The 24,396-nt window shown below is 51.8% G+C and overlaps 1 protein-coding gene across 1 annotated transcript in view; it reads left to right on the top strand.

The window, feature by feature from the left end:
* LOC125340619 (nodal modulator 1) overlaps nucleotides 1-2,579 on the top strand; it is a 39,751-nt gene extending 37,172 nt beyond the window's left edge. The window contains exons 29-31 of the mRNA XM_048332346.1: nucleotides 79-198; nucleotides 1,591-1,683; nucleotides 1,987-2,579. Of these exons, the coding sequence (XP_048188303.1) occupies nucleotides 79-198; nucleotides 1,591-1,683; nucleotides 1,987-2,118 (345 nt within the window). The 3' untranslated portion in view covers nucleotides 2,119-2,579. The remainder of the gene's footprint in view (nucleotides 1-78; nucleotides 199-1,590; nucleotides 1,684-1,986) is intronic.
* The last annotated feature ends 21,817 nt before the right edge of the window (nucleotides 2,580-24,396 follow it).

Below are 24,396 nucleotides of genomic sequence, written 5' to 3'. Positions count from 1 at the left end.
TACTTTGTACATCATTTTGTCACCCATGCTTTTCAACAAACTGTCCCTCAAAACCACCGTCTCCTTCTGTGTGTACAGAATTACGTTGTGCTTCTGGACTCTACGCTTCCCAGGTCCCAGTACGACTATGTCCTGCCTCAAGTTTCCTTCACTGCCGTGGGCTACCATAAGCACATCACCTTGGTTTTTAATCCCACGGTGAGTAAAGCGGGGAGCTGGGAGCAGTTCCATGGTGGTGAGGGGCAGCCCGCTCATCCCAGCCTCTCAGCCCCAAGTCTCTCCAGCCTGGATTTCCCAGCATGCTATTTTATTTCCTGACACCACTGGGTACTGTTGGGAAGCAGTAGCCAGGGTGGAATCACTCAGGTCAGGGGCTCTGGAGCCCTGGCCCTCCCTCTCCCGTGACCAAGGTACCTGACTACCCAAGCCTGGGAAACAACCGCTGCCTTCCAGGAACTACAGGGAACACAAGCGCATGCAAATGCTGCTAGGGTACAGGCCAACCGGCACAGGCTCTGAGTGTCAAACTGTAGAGAGAAAATTGCAAACAGATGGACAGGGTAGTGTGGGGGTAGAGATCTGCTCATTCTCTTCTTCGTTAAAGTGGCATGGACACTTTGTAGCCTCGTGGTCATCAGGTGATTTGGTCTCAGGACACCTCTGTACATTCAGGTTGTCGAGGAGCTCCGAGAGCTTGGGTTTATGTGGGCTATATCTGTCTCTATGTCGTGTAACTGAAAACCACGGAATTCTGAAAGCTTGACAATTCACCAGCTGGCATCCCTCAGCAGTTCGTGTTCCATGGTCTCAGGAAAAGCCACTGCCCTGCGAGAGGATGACAGTAGCGAAGCAGAGGGGCCTGGGTCTTGTTCTGAGAATGGTTTTGGCCTCATGAACCTCCTCTGGGGGAGGTCCCTGTACTACTTTGAGGTCCTCCTCCCTTCATGAGCTTGTTTTCATCGTTGTCCAAAAGCTTGTGTTTGTTTCCTTTGCAGCATGGGGCTTCCTGGGAGGTTGCCCGTGTCACGGGGCTGTAGCATGAGGGTACCTTCTGTGTCATGTCCGTGTCCAGGAGCAGTCTGGGCTGGCTCACTTCTGTCCATGTGCTCTTGGCTGGTCCTGTGGCTGCACCCAGCTGCAAGAGAGGCTGGGAAACCACGTCTCTTCTCTTGACCCAGATAAAAATGAGAAGAAAGAGAATGGCCCCTAGAGAAGATGTCATTGTCTTGGCTTTGCTTCTTCCTCAGGCCGCAGTGTCTGGGACCGGCTTGCGTATTATCACTGGGCTAGCACCTGCTTACCCATGAGCAGCAGGGATTTCTGTTGTCTGAGTCTGGCTCAGGGCGGCAGCGAGCCGGTGGTGGCGGGGGGGCTGCTCCTTGGTGGGGCTTCTTCATGGCAGTGGCCATGGTGAAGGACCTGTGAGCACTATTTCTCCACTGTACAGTGAGCGCTCAGTTCTTGCAGGATCTGTGGTACCTGGGGGGAGCCGGCGTGGACGGCTAGGTGCATTGTGGGGTGGCCGGTGGCAGGCAAGAGGGAGGCGTATGGCCTCCTTGCTGAGGAGAACCGCTGCTGTTGTGTTTGCAGAGGAAGCTGCCGGAGCAGGACGTCGCACAAGGATCGTACATCGCCCTACCGCTAACGCTGCTGGTCCTGCTGGCCGGTTACAACCATGACAAGGTAGGATGGCAGAGGCCTCCGTGAGACCGGTACCCAGAGAGCAGTTCCCATGGCCGAGGGGGCCCGGGGAGGACCCCCAGCATCCCAGAAGTGACAGTGCATTGGGGACCATTATTATTATTTTCCTCAGTTCCTGTCCACGGGCAGGCAGGGCCTCTAGTGACTTCTGAAGCCTGGATGTGTCCAGGTCTGTGTTGCTCCTGGGTGGGGTCGGCCAGCCTCCCCAGGGTGCTGACTGCCTGGAGATGGGGCGCTGCTGCAGAAGGGCTCCCTGCTGCCTCCCTCACACCCCCTTCCTTCCAGCTCATCCCCTTGCTGCTGCAGCTGGGCAGCCGGCTGCAGGGCGTCCGAGCCCTGGGCCAGGCGTCCTCGGACAGCGGTGGCCCGGAGGACGTCAAGAGACAGGCCAAGAAACAGAAGACCAGGCGCACGTGAGGAAACGCCCACGCAGCCCGTGTCCTACCCGTGTCCCTCCTGTCCCCCCGGGTCCCTTCTGTGGACACGGTGGCCCAGAAACGCCCCCCCACCCCCCATGCAGCCCCATGGTGCAATGCAATGAATGGACCCTCCTGTCACTCTGCTGAGCACAACTTATTTTCTGAGTTGAAGATAATTTATTATTATTATTTTTGTCAGAGAAGTATTTAAGCCACGCCGGTGGCGTGAGAATGTAATTTCTTCCCCATGCGCACTCGTTGGCGGGAAGCGCTCCGGCCTGGGTGGCGGGCGGCTCCGCGGAGGGCCTGTGGGATTTGGCCACCCCTGAGCCCCCTCCGTTCCCTCCGTTCCCTCCGCTTTGCACTCGCCATCACTCTGGTAAAGCCGCAGCCTCCACCCGCGGCCGGGAGGCGCTGTTAGGAGGGCAGATCAATAAAGTCCCATTCATTTGTGTGGTACCTTGTCTCTCTGGTGATGTGACGTTGGTGTGACACACACAGGTGCACAGGTGGAGCCCTGAGCCATGCAGGTGGGGCTGTGGCACCCGTGGCCCCAGGCGGATGGGGACAGCAGGACAGCGGGGATGTTGGACATCAAAGGCTCTGGCATCCGAAGGAGGCGCGTGGCCTAGTTCAGCGTCACCATCACCCTTCAGGAGCATGCGCTGTGTTTGCCAGAGGGGCCAGAAAGATAGTTTGGGGTGAAGTTCCCCAAGTGTTAAGGCCACGTGGAGCCCTCATGTAGAGTAGGCACTGCTTCGTGTAGGATCTGCAGGCATCCCTTGTGCCTGGCAGCTGGTGGGTAGTCCTAGTAGGGGAAAAAAGTAAGAGTGTGGAAGGAGGGAAGGCCGGCCCTCCGCCCAGTGTGCCCTGACAGCCTCGTGGACAGGTACCTGTGGCAGGGAGACCTAGGTGGGCACGCCACGCACAGGCTCCGTGCACAGCCACCTGAGACTAGCAGCCTGGCCCCCGGGCTCTCCCATGGTTTGCTTGGTTACTGCATGAGGGTGAGCTTTGTGCAGTCAGGGAGAAGACATGAGACAATCCATGTCGTCTTTCTACTTCCTATTCCTAGTGGACACCCAGAACTGTCTCTTTAAATGTTAATGACGCTTTTTATCGGTGCTGTGTAAAGGTTAAAAGCTTGTGAAAGACAAGCAAATGTCACTGCTCTGGCTACTTCCAGAAGTCTCCATGAAGTGGCAACCTGTCCCCGTGGCAGGTGGCAGGTCACCCTCGGTGTTCAGCGGGACTTCCGGTGGCATTTCTGAGCACATCTACAAGCTGGGCTCTTAGCCTGTTGTGTCTGGTTTCCTGCATTTTCTGGCACTCTCTGGACAGAATTCTTAAGAAAGGAGCAGAGGTTATCAAGATAAACTATTCCAGAGACACTGGAAAAGTATCAAGTGGCAGCTTGTTGGACAGACTCTTGTATCAACACTTCTGCTTATTGAAATAGCCATACAAATGACCTACAGGCTGGGCGTGGTGGCGTACACCTGTGATCCTGGCTACTTAGGAAGCACAGGTGATAAGCTCCTGATCTAAGGCCAGCCTGGGCAAAAGTACAAGATCCTATCTGGAAACCGAGATAAAGGCAGAAAGCCTGGGGGTGTGGCTCCAGGGGTAGAATGCTTGTCCAGCCAGCACTGAATCTTTGAGTTCACTCTTCAGGGCAATAAGCCCCAAACAGAGCTCCCCAAAAACCTTCATGCGGACATCCCAAGGGGCTTCACAGCTGGCATTGCCCCTTGGTTCCTAAAGGTCTTCTGAGCCCGCCCAGCCAGCTGGCAGAGCCGTGTGTGGCTGCCTAGGGGACCTGGGCTGGCCTGTGGGGAGGGGCAGGGCTTAGAGAGCATCCAGCGCAGCTTGCTGGCCATGTGAGCTTGCTGGGGCCATCTTCAAAGTGGCATCTACAGCCCGGGTCACAACTTGAGAGGACAAAGCTGTCACCGACATCCGAGGGCTTCCAGGCGTGAGACCCCATCCTGCCATTGAGCAATTGAGCCACTCCCAAATGCTATCTATCTTTTCTTTCTCTTTTGGCAGTGCTGAGGTTTGAACTCAAGGCCTCATACTCCCTGGGCAGGAGTTTGACTACTTGGAGCCACACTCCCGGGTGGGCATCTGGACATGCTCTTCCTACTCAGGCCTCCCTTTGAGCTGGGATGACATGATCCCCACCACATCTGGCTCCTCCCTAATTCTTTTTAATGCCAGTCCTGAAGCTTGAACTCAGGGCCTGGCTGCTGTCCCTGAGTTTTTTTTTTTTTTTTTTTTTGCTCAAGGCAAGCACTCTATTACTTGAGCCACACTTCCAATTTTTTTTTAAAGCAGTTAATTGGAGAATAAGAGTCTCATAGACTTTCCTGCCCAGGCTGGCTTTGGACCATGATCCTCAGATCTTAGTCTTCTGAGTAGCTAGGACGACAGGCGTGAACCACCAGCGCCCGGCTTCTCCCCTAATTCTTTACCTAAGGGATCTGTGATGAGGATATATGATTGTACTCCATGTTTCAGAGCACTGTAACTTTTTTATTTGTTTTTGTTTTTGTTGCCAGTCCTGGGGCATGGACTCAGGGCCTGAGCACTGTCCCTGGCTTCTTTTTGCTCAAGGCTAGTACTCTACATCTTGAGCCACAGCTCCACTTCTGGCCTTTTTCTATATATGTGGTGCTGAGGAATCGAACCCAGGGCTTCATGTATACGAGACGAGCACTTTACCACTAGGCCATATTTCCAGTCCCAGAGCACTGTAATTTAATGCAACAGTGTTCAATACGTACCTAGCACATGAATGGACAATGGAGAGGAGACTTCCAAGAGAAAGATACATTTCTAGATGTGTGTTAGTTAAGACTCTTGGTTTCAGAAACCCAACTCTGACTAGCTTGAGCAAAATGGGGGCATTTTCCGTGATGCAGTGGAGAAGCACAGGAGTGTCCCGGGTTCCCCCATTCTGGCTCTTCTGTTTCTGTGTAGACCTTGTACTGTCCTTCATTGAGGCTCCGATAAGACCACTTAGCACCTGCTGCGCACATCCTTCAGTGCAGGTGCGGCCCGCATGACTCCCATCACCACAGCGGCAGGGCAGCTTTGACGGCCGCTGAGAGTGGTCTTCGGAAACTGGCTTTTCCCCACTGGTTCTGCCTGAGGAAGTGCCTCGCATCACCCCGGTTTGTAGCCCCTGTGGGAGAACTTCCAGCTTATGACACCCTATGTCAGCCCCAGGGGAGGCGAGGGCCTAGCGTACCAGCTACCCACACCTATGAGACACACAGTGCCTGGGACACACCATCCCAAAGCTGGGCGCAGTGGGTCAGGCCAGTAATCTCAGCACCCAGAGGCGAAGACAGAAGATTGCCAGGCTCAGGTCGCCTCCCCTGGCGCGGGATTCAGGCTCTACTCTACTCTAATTGCTCACTTTCTCACCCTCTCCCCTGGTCACCCGACCCGCAGGTAAGGCCAGAGTGGAGTAGGGGGCTCAGGAAAGACCTCAGGTGCACGCGGCCGTTCGAGATCCCTTGTCCTCCCTTCTTACCCTCGAAGGAAGCCAGGCGCACACGTATCTCAGAGACGCTTCAAGAGCAAATCTGATTTAGTAAGGGAGTGGCTAGCAGTTGATATAGTAGGGGGTGAGGAGAGAAGAGGTGATCGACCAAAGAGCTGGCGATAGGCTGGCGAGCTTGTCATAGGACCCCCTCATGAGCTAACGTCACTTGCTTAGCACCACCCCAGGGGTGAAAAGCCCGCGAGAATGGGGAGCACATGGGCTGGCGAGAAAGTTGGGGAGCTGTTTGCAAAGCCAGTTCTTCTGGTTCCGGACCCAGAGAATTGTGGCCTGCTTCCGCATTCCCCCAGGGCTGGAGGAAGGGCGGCGTCTCAGGGAGCGCTCTCCATTGCCCTTCCCCCTCAAGGCCAAAGCTGAACCCCAACAGAAGATCATGAGTTTGAGGTCAGCCTGAGCTACATAGCAAGATTTTGTTTTACTCCCTGGTCCCCTATGACTATAAAATAGCCCAGCATTCAGACTGTGGGGTCAAAGAATAGGATAAGCAGCCCATGGGCCAAGATTCAGATTTTATTTTGTCAATAAAGTTTTATTGCAACACGCCATTTGTTCATTTATGTGTCATTGATGGCTACTTTGGACGGACAGTAGCAGAGTGGGGCAGTGTCCATGGAGATTATGTGGCCCACAACATATTCACTGTCTGGTTCTTTTCTGACCAGGGTTTGCCAAGTCTTGGCACAGGGGCAGAGAGGGGGGTCTGTCGCCTCTACGTGTAGAGAAGGCTGGAAGGCCCCCGTTGTGAGGGCCACCTTGATCTTTTTCCCAACACAGCCTGGCTGGATGTAGCCTAAGACTTTTTTGGGATGGAAACGGGACATTAATATTGAATGTTTACAACCCACTCGCTCCAGTTGATTCAATTTAATTTCTACTGTCTCTGGTCACGGACGTCTTATGTTCAAGGGTCAAGGCTGAAGGTCTGTTTTCTGAGGCCTCGGCGTGTATTGATTCTGTGAGATGTATCTCTTTCTGAAAAGAGCATCCCCTGACGTGACAGGAGAGATCACACATCGCTTGTTTTCTGTCCCTTTCTGTTTGGTGAACATGATAAAAATTGTGACCTGGCATTACACAGGGACCCCCCCCCCCCCCCGCATGCATCTCTTAGAAGCAGGACATCTTTGACTTGATTTCTGTTTTCAGCTTGATTTCTGTTGTCAGTGAGGGAGGCAGAATGGGAAATATGTTTCCAGAAACCAGACAGGTGTGAGTTCGAGGCCTGCCTGTGTTACTGACTGGGCTGTATAACGGGGGCGGTGGGGGGAGCTGTCTAGTGTCCCTCAGCCTCGGGCTGTCCAGCAGGAACAATAGGGGGACAAGAGCAACTAGACAGGGCCATCGTGAGAATCAGAGAAATGGCACCTGCGGGGCAGGGTTTCTGGGTCTCGGTTCATGGCACCATCCCTGGGTGCTTGGTTGGTCTCCAACCAAGCTGTGCCATTTGGCAGGTCACAGTGTGATCTGATTGGTCAGTGCTTGTGTCGTGCCAGGTGTTTGGTATTTTGAAAGTCATCACCGTGGCCCTCCCTAAATGCCCTCTACTCAGCCGGCACACCTGAGCGCTGGCTGCTAACAGCTCCCAGCCGTCCCCTTCCCTGGGCAATCACCCACAGAGGGAAGCCACCCAGCCATTAGCCCAGTGGCTCATGAATGTGGCCCAACGCATGGCCGGCCCAGTCCCATGGTGTGGACGGATGGGTGCACAGCCCCTCCTGGACCAGACTGAGGCTGGGCTTGAGGGGCGAGGTGTTCCCTGGCTCTGACGCAGGGTCCTGCCGCTCTCACTTCTCTTAGAAGCCATCCTTAGAAAAGTGACACCCACTCAAGTCCCTGGCTTGAGCTCTGCCCCTGGGAAGGCTGCCCAAGGCCCCTGGTGTCTGACTCTTAGAGAACGCCATCTTTCTGCGACTGCCCAGACTGGGGTCACCCCAGTGAGGAGGAGGGGGGAGCTGGGGGGGGGCACCTGCGGAAAGGTGGTTTGTGGGGTCTGCAGGCAGGCAGGGGCTTGTGGGCGGTGTGATATAAAGACTTCGTCACACACGTTTCTTCTTGGACGTACAAGGATGTGCACACACTCCCAGGGCCTGCACACTCCCTGCGCCCCTGTAGGCCTTGGTGTGATCAGCAGAGTAGATGTGGGACACTGTGTGTGCACATGTGAACAAGCAAGAGGAGACCACAGCTGCACCTCTGGTTCTGTGGCCTCGCTTGGGCTCACCCTGTCCTGCTGCTCAGGACTCTTCAGGCGGTGGGCAGCTGGTGGATGAAGAGGCCCCTCGGAGCCCTGTGTATCAGGGCCCTGGCCTGTCCCTGCCATTACTGGGCCTCCTGGCCTCTGCTGGCTTTGAAGGCCTTCCAACAGTACCATCTGATCTGGGAATGTCTCAGCCTGGGCACAGCCCTCCACCCTCCGGCCATCACCTATTCCTTTGTGACTTATTGGTCCAGCCTGGCCTGCCTCCTGTGGATGCCACCATGAAGTACGCCATATTCCTTGGGAAAGATGGGTTCTGGGGTTGGGTTGGCCTCTGGACCTTGCTCTTGCCCTTGAGATGTGGTGAACACGGAGCCAGTTACTGGCCACTGGTTCCATCCTAAGCCTGCTTAGTAGAGAGCTAGCCTTCCCTTCTTCCCACCTCCTGCCCTGGATTTTCCCAGGCTAGACTACTGCTGCCTGGGTGATGGGTTGGGAAGAAAGATATTAATCCTAGGAGCATTGTTGTATTAGCACCTTTGCTTTTGAGTTACAAACAAGCCGGGTGTGATAGTTCATGCTTGTAATCCCAGCTCCTTGGGAAGCAAGCCCAAGAAGATTGCAGTTTCATATTAGTCCTCTCCTCCCAAAAGCCCCCCCGCTCCCAGACCCAAAACTAGTGAGACCCCATATCAACCTATAGCTGCTGGGTGTGGCAGTACCTTGTAGGAATCTCCTAGGGTGGGAGTGGGGCTCACCTCCTACCCAGGCTCCCCTTCCTTGTCAAGATAGCTCCTGATGTTAAAATAAGGCTCAGTAGTGACGTGGTGGGTTTGCAGGAGAGACAGCCAGAAGCTCTGCCACTTCCTGGCTGTGCAATTGTAGACAGGGATCTGCTGTCTCTGAGCCTCAGTTGCTCCGAGCCTCCCAGCTTCCTGGAAGCAGAGCTGCAGCCGGGCCACCAGGCAGGCTGGAGGGGCTGAGTGGACGAACCCCTGGCTGGCAGCTTTTGGACTGCTGTATTCTATTCTTCCAGTAGGCGGTTCCATGAGGGGCGCACACAGTGCCCAGTGAATGAAAGGTGAAGGATTTGAGGTGTGAGAAGCCTAGAAGTCTAAGATCATTTATTTTTCTTTTTGTTTTATTTCCCCCCCCCCCCCACCATTGCTGCATAAGGAGCAATGAGCAGTAGCATCCAGGACTGACCAGATCAGACAGGGACGTTGCAAAATGCGAATGCAGCTTCCCTTGCTGGAACTTGGAGACTGTAACACACAGCTCTCGTCCCAGTCTAGAATGTTCTATGACCATGAATAGCCTCCCTCCTCCACACTGGTCTGGTCCTGCTTTGGTCAGCACACGCTCAGGCCTGGCTTCAGCTCTGGAAATTTGGGGAGTGGGATGGAAGGGAGATTTCTGGTAGCCACCGAGACTCTCAGCTTTCTCTGACGCAGCCTTTTAGCCTGGGGCAAGCATTTACCAGGTCATCCTCTGGCTTTTGTCGAGTGGCTTTGACAAAAGGAGCCGTTGCTGCAGTGGGTCGGGGACCAGACACTTCATCCGTCGCGCATGTCCGATCCCGAGGCTCGCTCATTCCTCAAGTGCCTTGCTCCGGTGCCGAGGCCATCCATCGCCGGTGAACGTGGCGAGATGTCGCCTCCTTACGGGTGGTGGCTGCTGAGGTCCCATCTGGGCCCAGCGAGGTGAGACGCTCAGAGAATCGGCCCTCTGGGCCACCGAGGTGTGCGAGGAGAGGCTTGGGTGTGCATTTGGTAGGGCTGCTGCAGGAGGGGGCCAGCACGGTCCCTCCTTTCTCTCGCTCTTAGAGTTTAGACTCCTGTCTCCACCGTGTTGAGGGACCCTACTCATTAGCCACGAGATCCCGGGCCGGGGAGCAGATATGGCTCTTCTACCTGTAACCCCCTGTCTTGGTGACAAGCTGGGGTGGGCTAGTACCAGCTCACAAGGGCCAAGTGTTAAACTGAGGATTTTTGCAAACCTGTTGGTAGGTTAAAATTAGTCATCCGGGAAGTAGTTACACCATCATAATCAGCAAACATTACACGTCAAAATCAAGGCTCTCCTCCCTGCCCTACCCCCCTCACCTAGAAAGCCAGCTCAAGATTTGCAGGGACCCGAGGGCTCTGGCCTTAATCTGAGGGGCTGATTATCCCAGGGCTGGGAGGTCTCAGGCTGGCTCCCAGCTACCCCGAGGGCAGTCTGGATGGGATGCCTTCTCTTTCTACTGTCCCATCCCATTTCTCCAGAATGATGTGAACTTGAATCCTTGTCCTCAAATCCTTGCCTTAAGACGAAGCCTGTGTTGTCTCCCTTACAGCTGAGGTCACACAGCTGCCTGTCAGGGAGGTGTTGGTTGAACCTGGCACATTGGAAATGTGTCCATGACCCTGAATGGAGACTGAGTTGAATTGAAAATACCCAACAGAGCACCCTGGATGTGCTTGGAAAACAAGATTGACAGGACCTTGTCCTTCTGCTCACCTGATTGAGGCCATTGATTCCTTCTGGGTCAAGTATCTCACATACCAAAGCAGGTCTGGTGTCCTGGTAAACTAGATCTGATTTACTTTCTTATGGGACCAAGGGAGTTGCTTTGTGGGGCCTTACTGAACCCCAATCAAGGTGTGTCTGTGGGTGTCTATCTGATACCTCTGTTAGTATCAGCCTCTTGGTACTTGGCTTCATTTTGATCTATAGAACAGCTACTCGCAGGCAGCAGGGAACTAGGAATAAGAGAGGGGGGAGAGAAAGAGAGAGAGATGGTACTGTACAAAGCCAGAGACATTTGAGAATGTTTGACACAGTGATATGTCATCCCATCCTGACTGATGGGGAACCTTTTCCAGTATTGGTCTGGAATGTTATTTTCTACCTTCTATTGTAGGTATTTGTATTTCCACTGAGGTGAAAAAATGCAAGGTTCAGAGAGGGGGATTAACTTCCCTAAGGTCACCCAGTTTGGAAAGACCAAATCTGAGATTCATACTCCGTTCTGACTAGTTGCGGAGCCTGCTGTCTTGTCTTCCTCCCGCCTCCTCACTCCTCCCCACCCCCACGCTGGAGGACTTGTGTGATAGAAATTAGGATGGAAGGGTGGAGGGAGAAAGCAGCCGAGTTGACAAATCGGATGAAATGGAAATGAATGTGAATTTAGCCCACCTCCTGCCAAAGCTGCGGCTGTGAAATGTGACAGATCACACGAGACCTGCGTCCTGAGTGTGGGATGTTTTCAGACGAGCAGTTCCAGAGCATTTGCTAAACACTTTGGATGCGTCTTCAAAGACCCCCTCATATTTCATCCAGGCAGGCTGAGCCACATGCTAATGCATGCTAATGTCCCTTTGCGGGAGTCCCGGCCGACTGCTGGCTTTGGTCCCCTATTAAAGCTGCATGTGTTCTTCTGAAAGGATTGATGTCCTGCATCTGGACCAGATGTCAAAGGGCCACAGCTGGGAGGGCCCTTCATCCCCAGCCAACTGGCTTCTTCAGTGACGCCTCCCTGTCAAATGTAATCAATGCTACATCCTCAGTTGGCCTGCCTTCTTGGCAGGAACTGCCTTAGCTGCATTCCCTTTCCCTGCCATTTTGGGCCCATACTGAAGTCCTGACTCCACTTGGGATTGGTTGAGCCCTGAAGCTGTAAGTGGTCTTGGCTCCCTGGCCATTGGTGATTGGCTCAGATGTAGGCCATGTGACCCAAGGAGAACCAATGAGCATCCTTCCCTGGGAATTTTGAGCCTTGGAGTGGGAGAGATGATACACCAGTTCTTAGGTAAGGCTGGGGGCTGTCAGGAGCCACCTCTCCTCCCTTTAGAGAGAAAAAGCAGACATGCAGAGTCAAAGTCCTGTTGAGATTCAAGTGATTTGGTGACTTTGGCTCTGCTGATCGCTTGTCCTCTGACTTTGGTTCAGTGACTATCGTCAAGGTGGAGACCAGAGTCCATGCAGTACAGATGGCATCCCGGTTCAAATCTCTGGTGGGGACTCTGAGGATCCCTTAGCTCAGCTAGGAGGACCCCGCAAGGGAAGCCAGGCTGACTTCTCCCCCAGATGCCCTGCTCCAGCTGCGACTGCTTCAGACACCTTGCAGGCTTCCGCCTGGTGAGCTCGAGATGACCCTGCCTGCAGCTACTCCAGCCCGGCAGAGGTGGTCTTCAATCAGGTCCAAAGGAGTGATACCGGTGGGTGGTTTGGAAGGTGAAGACCCTAGACTCTTGGTGTCCCCAACAAGGAACAAGGGCGCACTAAAGGAAGGTAAAAGAAAGAGCGAGGAATTGAATGGAGAGAATTGGGGAGAAGTTCGTGGTAAGGAGAGTGGGCTGGCCCGATGGAAACAAGGGGTCTGGATGTGGCAGAGATTTTTGGGAAGGGATCTGCGCATGTGCAAAATAATCTTAGCTGTGAGTGTGACCCATATGTATGAAGCCTTAGTTAGTAAGGGTTTTAATTTTTTCCCTCTTGAAAAGTCAGGCTGAGGACAGACACAGACACACACACACAGACACACACAGACACACACACACACACACACACAGAGTTTACTGCACAGGCGCTTTGTCTTGGTTTTTCTATATCTAGGGACCACAAATTACCCACAAGGAGGGTAGATAACATTTAGGGTACTCGTCAAATTACCCACAAGGAGAGTAGATAACATTTAGGGTACTCATGGGGAGATAGATACTAGGGGGCTGACTTCAGAATTTTTTTTTTTTTTTGTGGGGATCCAGGCTTGAACTCGGGGCCTCATGTTCCCTCACTTGGCTTGCTTGCCTGCTTACTCATGATAGGCTCTCTATCACTCCAGTCACGCCTCCAGCCCAGCTATTTGCTGGTTACTCGGAGAAGGAGTCTTACGGGCTTTTCTACCTTGGGCTGGCTTTGCACCCTGGTCCTCTGGGGAAGCCAGAGGCGCCTGTTTCCGCTTTCTTTCCCACACAGCTAACCTGCCTCAGGAGAATGGGGCCTTTGGTGACTCAGCAAAAAAGAAACAAGCAAAAGCTGTGACTGACAGGTGGGAGGGTCACACTGTGATTGCTGCGATGGGTCTGAATACTGGAAGCCGCTCTGTGACTGGTGGGAGCGACAGGTTCATTTACATACCGTATCATCCCACCTCCTTTTTTTTTTGTTTTTTCTGGCTATCAAAACCATGGGGCACCTCACGGTCTCCTCAGACAGCTGGGAAATCTTCAAGCTGGACTTTGAAAAGGTGGTGGACCGTTGGGCACAAAGAATGGTGGCGTTTCTCCTCAGTGGCGATGTCACCTGTGCCATCGATAAAGCAGACCCAGGACTCCACAAAGCACCCAGGGCTTGAGAGCTGCCATGGCTGCTATGTGTGGTGAATTGCCAAGTGAGCTCACAGGGTCACCCACAGTCGAGGCCCAGAGAGGCCTAGGGTAGAGCTTGGAGCCACGAGGCCTGGAGCGATAGTCCAGCCTTGGGCCTTTGGTCCATCAGGGCCCAGAACCACCAACCCTGAGGAAGCTGCCTTTGCCCGCTCATAACCTCCATCCACGGTGGAACTGGTTGGGTGGCAGTGCTGCCAGGGAGGATGGAAGACTCCAGAGAGGGAGAATTGATTCCAGACTCTTGCGACCTGAAGGACGTCTACTCTTGGATTCTTCAGGTAGGCGAACTAATGAATTCACTCTTTGCTTAACTGTATTTCTATTTTTGGTCATTTTGATAGAAAAGAGACCTGGTCAGTACCGCCTGCAAAATAATCAGGGGAGGGCGGGGTGGCCAGCTATATTTAAACACGAAAGGCTTCATCAGTTTGAAGCTTCGAAGGATAAGACAAGGAACACACGTTGCCCCGAGGATTATTCTGGATCCGGGGCAGAGGGTGGACTGCCGAGCTGCATTGGCAGACTCGGGGTGGAGGCAGGCCTGGGCCCGGCGTAGAAGAAGGGCAGCTCCTGCAGACTGACAGGCAGGAGCTGGCAGGGCTATAAATCAAGGCCCCAGGGCTGGCAGGAAGGGGGTGCGGCCCAGGACTGATGGATGAGAAGGCTCGGGTTGAATCTAAGGGACCTCCCTGAGTGCTTTGCTTTATTTAGCAAGGTTCTTCTTGCAAAGATGGAGGGAAACAAGGTAAGAAGACCAACTGGCTTTGTTCCCCAGCGAGTTTCTGTTCTAGCAAGTTTCATTTGTTGAACACTTACAGGCTATGGCCTCTGATTATTTCTGTCATATGTGGCACCTGGGCCTGCCCTGTATAACTGCCCACGCCGGGCACTGCCCAACTCCAGGAGGAACCACTTACGTCAGGATCTGTTTCAACAGCACCCCCTGCAGTGCATAGGCCCGTCCTGTCCCCAACAAACGGCAAGTTAGGTGGTGTTCTTATAGTCCCACTTTTTATAGATCAGTGGACAGGGACAGAGAGGGTGAGCGAGTTGCCCAAGATCACATAGCTAGTGGATGGGAGAGCTCTCACTTGAACTCCATGGCTCCGATTAAACTCATCCCCTGTCATCTCGCTTAGCCCTCTGTGAACTAAAACCCTCTCATCCTAGCTACTCAGGAGTCTGAGATCTGAGGATCACCGTTCAAAGCCAGCCCGGGGAAGGAAAGTCTGTGAGACTCTTCTCTCCAATTTGCCACCAGAAAACTGGAAGTTGAGCTGTGGCTCAAAGGGGTAGAGCGCTAGCCTCGAGCAAAAAGATGCGCAGGGACAGTGTCCAGGCCTTGAGTTCAATCCCATGGCTGACAAAAAAACTAAGAAAGAAAAAACAACCCTCTCTGGGGTTGGTGTGGTTGTCAGTCACGCGTTGGGCTTTCGAGTGCCCTGCATGCAAATGCCTTCCGTGCCCCCAGGTCTTACTTCACACAGGACCTGTGACCACTAGGCATTGGGCTTGGGGGACCCCCTTCCCCCAAGGATACACAAGCTGCTCAAGTTTCTTACATAAGGTGATGTGGATGGGGCTGGAAGTAGGGCTCGGTTGATGGAGCACTGGCCATTGAGCAAAAGCACCGGGTACCGAGTTTGAGTCCTGGTCTCAGACTAAGAAAAAAAAAAAGAAAGAAAAAGAAAAGGAAGTGGTTTGGAGTTTGTATAAACCTATGTATCCCTTTCTGCCTGCTTTATATCTTTTCTGCCTTACTTCTATACTGTATGATGCAGAAATGCCATGAAAACAGATACAATGCTGTGTTTAGAGAACAATAACAAAGGAAAAGACACAGTTGTGTTGTCGGTGGTGTGGGGGGTTTTGGGGTTTTGGACTTTAGGTCTTGTGCTTACCACTTTCTGCCTCCAGCCCCATTCCCCGCTGCCATTTTGGTGCTGTTTATTTATTTGACTCAAGGCAGCTTGCTTGCTAGGCTGGTGCTCTATTGCTTGAGCCATGCCTCCAGCCCTGCTTACTTTTTTTTTGCCTGTCCTGGGGCTTGAACTCAGGGCCTGGGCTCCATCCCTGAGCTTCTTTTTGCTCAAGGCTAGCACTCTACCACTTGAGTCACAGCGCCACTTCTGGCTTTTTCTGTTTATGTGGTACTGAGGAACCCAGGGCTGAATGCATGTTAGGCAAGCACTCTACCACTAAGCCACATTCCCAGCCCCTGCTTGCTTTTCAGATAGGGTTTCATGAACTTTTCTTTTTTTTTTTTTTGGCCAGTCCTCGGCCTTGGACTCAGGGCCTGAGCACTGTCCCTGGCTTCTTCCCGCTCAAGGCTAGCACTCTGCCACCTGAGCCACAGCGCCCCTTCTGGCCACTTTCCATATATGTGGTGCTGGGGAATCAAACTGAGAGCTTCATGTGTAGGAGGCAAGCACTCTTGCCCTTGCCACTAGGCCATATTCCCAGCCCTCATGAACTTTTCTGCTGGGGATGGCATCTGTCCTTGTTCCTTCTGCTCTCAGCCTCCCAAGTAGCTAGATTATGAGTGTGAGCCACCGAAGTTCAGCCTCACTGGAAGCTACTACTGAGGTAGCATCTTAATTTTTCTGCTCTGGCTTGCACTTGGGCCAGGATCCACCTGTTGACCTTCACATTATACCTAGAAGAAGTGGCGGTCACAAAGACTCAATGGCTTCTTATCCCTTTTGGAGATTAAATAATTTACTTTTTTTTTTGGCGGGGTTGGGGGGAGGTGGTGCTTCACATGGCATAGCATTGCTGGTACTAGAAAGTTATGAGTTTTTCTCCTGGCCAACCATAAGAATATCTTCTGCTGCTCCTTTTGACTTGGCTATCAGAGTTTCCAGAGACCCGTGTGCTCAGATCCAATTTAATAACTGACCTGGTCAGTCTGTCTATCTGTGTATGTATGTATATATGTATCCATCCATCCATCTACCTAGCTATCTATTTTGGAAGTATTGGGTTTGAACTCAGTGCTTTGTGCTTGCTGGCCAAGCGGTCTACCACTTGAGCCATACCCCCACTTGCCTTTAATTTTTTGTTTAGATACTGTCTCTTACTTTTCCCTAGGCCAGCCTTTGGACCACAAGAGATTATAACCATGAGCTGCCCCAGCCAGCCCTAGCTTATTCATCTTTCTAACTTTAATTCTCCTCTGTCCTCCAGTTTTCACCTCTTATTCTAAATTATCTTTTCTCATCCCAGTTTAAAATACTGTCATATATACTTCTTGGAGTCTACGACAAGCTCTCAGTGTGTAGGCAAATAAATAAATAAAATACAATGAATTTTGGGTGTGTGTGGAGGGGAAGTTTGCAGTTTGTCCTCAGGCAGGCAGGGGGCAGTATTGAGGGCAGAGGTGGGTGTAAGTGGTTTTCCTACCTGCCTGGCATCTGGATCTTGGTTGGAGGAAGAAAGCCAGGAGGCTCTGCTCGCTTCTGCTCGGCTTCACTGTTCCACGGATGTGGCTGTCCCTACATAGAGCGAGGGAGAACATTCCTAGCCAGGGGATTCTGTCCGGTGTGACTTTGAACTCGTGTGCCTGGCATCTCCCCCGCGGCACCGCACCAGGGTCTGTTGTCCTGTTTTTAAGCAAGTGGTTGGGAGGCAAGATCAGACCTGAACAGCACAAACAGAGGAGCCATCTTGATTTACTTTTCCAGTTCTTCAGGGTGGAGAAGGGGCTTCTGGCTTCACGAACACGTGTTGTCTCCTTGCTAGGGTGCCACCTTCTCGGCCTGTGCACCTGACTAATCAGGCTCTTTGGTTTCAGAATGACTCACAAGTGGTCTCTGGGAACAGCTCCTTCTGCCTGCTTCCCTTTGCCTCCGGGAACCCAGCTCCTGCCCGCTCTCGGACCCTGTGTGACTGGCTTTTCCCCTCCTAGGTGCCCCTGGAATGTCCTCGAGACCTCCTTGTGCCTTCGTCACAGGAGACGGTTCTCTCTCAGCCCCCTTGCATTTGTACCACTCGCCCTTTGAATACTTCTTCCACTTGAATTTTAGTAAACATGGTTTTCACTTGGGGAGCGAATAGGGATTGAACTCAGGGCCTTTGTTTTCTTCGTAAGCTCCTTCCACTTGTGCACACACCCCTTCCTCCAAGTCCTTTTGTCTTAAGTTGGTTTTTCAGATAAGATCCCCAGCTGATTTGGGGCCTTGATCCTCCTTACTTCAGCCTCCTAAACAGCTGGGATTACAGGTGTGCACTACCATATCTGATCTGGAATTTATGTTTTCTGACACTGATGCCATGTCCCTGATACTGCACTGCTGGGACTTGCGTGATCTATGACTCCTATGGAGGAAGGTGAGGGTCCTGCTTGCCAGAGGGGTTGCCCCTGTAGGTGTCTGCTAGGAGGGCATGGTTGTCGAGGCATGGCAGATAGGCCTGAAGGGGAGGGGGAGAGGTTATGATCTCATGGCTGGGCTGGATCAGCTGGCTGAGAGTAGGCTCTGGGTGGGAGGGGGAACAGAAAGGCACAAGAGGGCATTGGAGAGCTCAGCTTCCAGGCCAAACACAGGGCTCCACTCCCTGCCTGGTCACTTCTCCTCCCGTGGAGCTGACTTCCACCTCAGTTTCTTCATGAACACTATGGGGTCACCAAGCTCCCACCCACTGGCTTGCCAGTGCATGGAGGAAGGAATCATCCGACACGTGTGGACACACGGGTAGGCCATCGTATTGCCAATTGCCCTCACGGTTCTCTGGCTCCCCGATCACAACTTCTCCCTGTTTCCCCACCCATGAGTTGTTTGGAAGTTACTTACATTTATTTATTTATTTATTTATTTATTTATTTATTTATTTATCTATTTATCTATTTATCTAACTCTAATTGTAATCTCTTTCAGCGTGAGGCTGGAACTGGGGGCTTAGGCATTGCCCTTGAGCTCCTTTGCTCGAGGCTGGTGCTCTGCCAGTTTAAGCCGCAGCTCCACTTCCGTTTTCCCGGTGGTTCATTGGAGATAAGTGTCTTACAAGACTTTTCTGCCCTGGCTGGCTTTGAACCATGATCCTCAGATCTCAGCCTCCTGAGTAGCTAGGATGACAGCGTGAGCCACCAATGCCCCGCTGGAAGTTACTTTTAAAGGTCTTTGATGTGTCCTTTGCTGTCCTTGGTAGGAGCAGAGCGGAAACAGAGAGAGTTGCTGCCTCGGCTGTCCCCCTCTGCCTGGCTGTTGGGCTGGCTGGGGACGGCTGGGGGAGGATGCGGGCGTTTCTATTGCATGTGGGTGGTGCTTTGTTTTTTCATGAGCTCTCTGATGACTCCTGGCCAGCTCTCTTCTGAAGCAATTTCTTATTTTCTTGTGCTCCTTTTTTTCTTTCTCTTCCTAGTGTCAGTGTCCATGTCTGCACTTTGTCTGGGTCCAGAAATCTGTGCAGCAGGAGTTGGATTCCCCTCCACCAATGGCTTCCTTTCAACATACATCTGTATTCTTTATTATGACCAGGAGCTGTGTGCGGCCTCCTGCTGCCATGTTCCCCTCTGCGAACCCCCTACCCCCACCGCCCGCCAGCCCTACCCTCTGGGGAGTCCAGGGGTGGGGCAGTGAGTACAGAGCCCTGGGCATAGAGCCTGGTAACCAGTCGGTAGCATCGTCTTCCTCTTTCTCCTCTTCTCGAACCTCTAGCTGCCACTTTGAGGATGGGCAAGAAGTTGTTTTCAGTCTGAGAGTGGTCCACCTAGGTCCTGAGAAATGGCAGGAGATCTTCTCTGCCGTGGCCTCAGGACCTCAGACCCATGGCGGGTCTGTTTGGCAGGGAACTGTGGTGAGTTTTCACAGAGTTTTCCCTCCAGCACTGGGTCATGCAAATATTTATCTCGAGCGTTAAATAATAAATGGAACAGCCTGCCCAGTGGTAAATCTGTCATGTTTGGTTTCAGCCAGCAGTGCTGATGGCTCTGGTGTTGCCGCCCGGTCCTCTGCCTCTGCCTGCCCTCCAGAGGGGCAAGGCAAACAGAGCATCCCTGAGACACTTGGAAACCGGGGTGGGCAGGCGTGGGGAGCTTGGTCGGCTTGGGAGCCGGCTGTTGAGGCAGGGCTGGGGCCTGTGACAGGAGGAACCGGCCTGGGCGCTTATGCATGGTCGGGCGGTAGCCTTGGCTCTCTGGGGCACAAGCTCATGGTTCCCATGTGGAATTGATCTGTGAATGCTTCCCTCTGGCTGACCAACGGGTCACTCCCCACATACAGCTGAGACCTAGCGGGACCGTCAGTCCTGTTTCCTGGTGGTTAACTGAGATAATCGTTTCCTGCCTCGGCTAGCTTTGAGCTTCAATTCTCAGATCTCAGCCTCCTGAGTCGGTAGGATGACAGCCATGAGCCACCAGAGCCCAGCCTTCACTTGTGTTTCTTGTGAGAACTTGTGAGCAGATGGGGTGATATGGGAGAAGGTACTTTCTAGGACCTGCTGAGCTTCTGGCAAGTGCCAGCTCTGAGGATTAGCAGTGGTCCACAGAGGGAGGGATCGGCCCTGAGTGCGGGCCAACCTCCCCCTCAGCCATCAGGTGTCTGTGGTGTCCTGAGAAAGGCCGAAAGCTCCGCTCACACCAAGAAAATGAATACTCCAGTTTGGTTCTGGTATTTTATTTTATTTTCTCCCTGCTGGTACTGGGGCTTGAACTCAGGTACTTTATGCTTGTTCACTCATGGCTGGCACACCGTTTGAGCCATGCCTCCATCCTGGCTTTCTGCTACTTGTTTTGAGATGGAGTCTCAAAGGTATTTTTGCCCCTGCTAGCTTCGAACCACAATCCTGCAGATCTCAGTGTCCTGAGTAGCTAGGATTACAGGCGTGAGCCACTGGCGCCCAACTCAACCTGATGCTGATGTTTTTTTTTTTTTTAATCACTTTGTAACTGTATATTAATTATGCCAAGTGAGAAGTTTTATTGCGATATTTCTATATATACATTAATGTGCTATGATCATACTTACCTCTTCTGTTACTCTTTCTTATCTCTTGTCTACCTCCCCCTGTTTTTAACTTGTAATTTTTCTTCCGGCAGTACTGGGAATTAAATTCAGGGCCTGTAACTTGGTAAGGAGGCCTTCTGACGTGGCAGCCACATACCCAGGCTTCCCAGAGAGGATCTCAGGCTTTTTCCTGGACTGCAGTCCTCCTACCTCTGCCTCACGCACAGCGGGGATTTGATAGGTGTGCATCATCACCACACCTGGACGCGTGTCTGCTTAGGTGAACACGTGAACCACCAAGTGAGGATGTTCCTCACAACTCGCCATTGCTCTGTTCTTTGTGGGCTCGCAAACGCTGTGCAGGGTGAAGGTAACCATAGGTCTTTCTTGTCGCAAATTGCTTTCCATAGATCTTTCTTGTAGCAAATTGCTTTCCCCAGGGGACAAAGCCTGGCATCAGCCAAGGCGAAGTCCTGGGTTCTGGAATCTCAGCCTCCAGGGGCTTCAAGAAAGTTGATTCTTGGGAATTATTTTGTTATTGACATTTTTAAGTTGCTGGCTTCTCCACTAGCCGGTCACTGGTGCTTCCGTAGCCTGTGAGGTTATGAGAAAAAGCAGTATTTTGGGAAGCGTAAAAGCAAGACCAACGTTTATTCCTCCATGCGGTTAGGGGAAGAGCCTTGAATTCCCTCTATGCGGTCCTGATCCTCACAGAGACTCTGGTCATCATCTACATTCCTCATGTGAGGAAACTGGTGTCAGAGAACTCATTCAAGGCCACATCATGGGCCATTAATGGTGGGATGAGAATTTGAACCCAAGACTCTCTGTTCCTCCCTCCCCCAACCCTGGGATCTCTAAGTCTCCAGGGCCTCTGCCATTTCTTTTGGTGGTGGCCTGGCCCCATTCTTCCAAGTTCTGACTACTGCTACAGACCGAACATGTATTTACACACATGGGAGTATACGAGATATCAATTCTTATATAAGAAGATAAGATGTCAAGGGTTAAATTTAGTCCCCCCTCCAAGTCGTGATTATATCCTGTTATCCCAAACATGCACAAGTAAGCTCGTTAGCCCCCAACCCTTCAGCAGGACACACATTCCACATTGCAACAGACCCCACTATTCTGTTGTTTCTTATCCCTCCTTTCTTTATTTCTTTTCTTTTTTTTTTGCCAGTGTTGGGGCTTGGACTCAGGGCCTCAGCACTGTCCCTGGCTTCTTTTTGCTCAAGGCTAGCACTCTACCACTTGAGCCACAGCGCCACTTCTGGCCGTTTTCTGTATATGTGGTGCTGGGGAATTGAACCCAGGGCTTCATGTATACGAGGCAAGCACTCTTGCCACCAGGCCATATTCCCAGCCCCTCCTTTCTTTATTTCTGTGGCTTGCTTGTATTGCGGGGGGCTCCTGTGTTATGTAGACCCTGGAATGAATGTGGCCTTTCCCATCATCACAAACCTTTTGGCCCCTCAGAGGGACCCGAACAGAAACTCTTCTTTGAGGATGCAGCTCTTGTAAAGCTGAAAGCTCTGAAATCACAGGTGAGCCATCACTCTGATCGTTAGTAATGACTGACAGGAGACAGGGGGAGGGGTCATTCCCAGTGTGCCCCTACCCCTAAGCCAAAAGGGCATTTGCACCATCACCACTGTGTATCTTATTGACACCGACAGTTGTTATTAAACGGTGTCGGTTTGCCAATGCAAAGTGCTCACCACGCGAAGTAAAAGGAGCTGGCAGAAATAATATCTAGGCTCTGTCTACTTCAAACTGCTCTTTCCATAAATCGTTGTGGCATTTCTCCAGGGCTCGAGTCAACAAGGAAGGAAAAAATAACTCCTGTGGCTTGTTGAGATGTGACTTGTTATTCTGTGAGTCCCTGTTCTCACGGCCACTCCCCGCGCACAGCTGAGACCTAGGGGGACGGTCAGTTCAGGCCGACTGTCTCCCCACGACACATTTATTAAAAAGTGAGTGAAGTGTCTAGTCTCTCCGTTCACCTTCGTCTCTGCCCTAAATTGAAGCAGATTGATGACAGCGTGCCATTTTTCTAACTGCAGTTGCTGACTGAGGTTAGATAAAGCATCTTTCTATGATTTAAACGTGGGCTGTACCTTGAAAACAGGATGCTGTGTGTGTGTGTGTGTGTGTGTGTGTGTGTGCGCGCGTGCGCCAGACCTGGGGCTTGAACTCTGTCCCTGAGCTTGTGCAAGGCTAGCACTTGGCCACTTGAGCTACAGCGCCACTTCTGCCTTTTTATGAGTAGTTTATTAGAGATAAGATCTCACGGACTTTCCTGCCTGGGATGGCTTTGAACCGGGATCCTCAGATCTCAGACTTCTGGGTAGCGAGGATTATAGGCGTGAGGCACCCGTGCCTGGCACAGGATGCTTTTATAGCACTGTGTGAACCTGTGGCTCGCGTGTTGCTCTGGCTTAATGCACATCCAGGACTCACTGCTCCCTGGCTGCCTGGCTCTGGGTCTCCTCCTCCACCCATGGTGCTCTCTGTGCTGTGTTTCTGGCTCCCAGGCTGTGTGCAATGGGCTCACTTCTTCCCGCTGTGCTTCTGTCTGAAACGTTCTTCTCTAGGGTGACTTTGCTGGGAACTCTCCTTTCTTCTTCGTCTTCCTCTTTTTTTTTTTTAAATACTTATTTATTGTCAAAGTGATGTATAGAGGGGCTACAGTTTCATACGTTAGGCCTTGGGTACATTTCTTGTACTGTTTGTTACCTCTTCCTCATTCCCCCCTCCCCCTTCCTCCTTCCCTTCTCCCCCCGTGAGTTGTTCAGTTGTTTTACACCGAATGGTTTTGCAAGTATTGCTTTTGGAGTCGTTTGTCTTTTTATCCTTTGTCTCAATTTTGATATTGCCTTTCACTTCCCTAGTTCTAATACCAGTATATACAGTTTCCAGCATACTCAGATGAGATAGTGATAGCACGGGTAGAACCACAGGAAGGGGATACAAAAGGATCATCAACAAAAGAAGCTATGGTTTCACATGGCATGTTGAAAGTAATTACAACAGTGATATAACACTCGTTTCCATAACATGGACTTCATTTCACTTAGCATCATCTTATGTGTTCATAAGGGCACAGCTATTGGGCTCTTGTGATCCTCTGCTGTGACTATCCTAAACCTGTGCTAATTATTCCCTATGAGGGAAACCATAGAGTCCATGTTTCTTTGGGTCTGGCTCACTTCACTTAGTATAATTTTTTTCCAAGTTCTTCCATTTCCTTACTAATGGGGCAATGTCATTCTTTCTGATAGAGGCATAAAATTCCTGGACTCTGTTAGGTGATGGAAAAGGTTGCAGGTCCTGAGCGTTATTGTTCTGAAGATGGTCTCAGAGTTCCCAGGACACCCAGAGGGGCTGGCCTGGCGTACAGGAGAAAGGGTGACCTTTGAAGAGAGAATCACGAGAGTCTGCCCTGTTCACGATGAAGGACGGACCACTCTGAACCTCCATTCCTGTCCCTGTGAAGTAAAGGTCTAATGATCAGATCTCGATCTTGCAAGGATGAAATGTGATAATTTACATGGAGTGTACTGTCGTGATGCCTGCACACGGTGAATGGCTGCTGAAAACAGTATCACTTGTGGGATGGATCAGGGGTAGCTGACCCCCGACAAGCCCCAGAAACCATTGCAACTGAAATCATGTTCCCTATGTCTTGTCTTCTGTGTTCCTTTTTCTTAAACATTAACTCCAGAGAAGGAACTAGGAAGCATGGGTTAATGAAGGGCTTGCTACCCTGCATTGGGTAAAGACCAAAATTCTCAGTGTGGCTTACAAGGCCCCTGTGGCCAGAATCCTGCTCACCTGGGCTGCCTCACTTCCCACTTATTCTCTGGGCTTTGCTGGGCTGCACCAGGGCCTTTGCGTACCACCTACCAATTTAATTCCTAGTCATTCTTCAGCGCGTCCTTTGGAAAAACCTTTCCTAGTCCTTTGTGTACCAAGCCATCTTCTTTTCTTTCAGAATACCTTGTCTGGTGGCTGATTCTTGGTTCATTGCTGGGGTTATTTGATTAATGTAGTTTGATTAATTAGGAGCTCCACATAGCTAGGAGCCACCTGTAGCTTGAGCACTGTGATGTCCCCAGCCATAACAGCAGTTGGCTGCAACAGGCATTTGCTAAAAACTCCTTTGTTAAAAGCGCAGGGGGAGAAATGA

The sequence above is a fragment of the Perognathus longimembris genome, chromosome 23, assembly GCF_023159225.1.
Source record: "Perognathus longimembris pacificus isolate PPM17 chromosome 23, ASM2315922v1, whole genome shotgun sequence".
In the NCBI taxonomy this organism is placed as follows: domain Eukaryota; kingdom Metazoa; phylum Chordata; class Mammalia; order Rodentia; family Heteromyidae; genus Perognathus; species Perognathus longimembris.
Note: the sequence above shows the minus strand (reverse complement) of the source record. Positions and strands in the feature narration are given on the sequence as shown.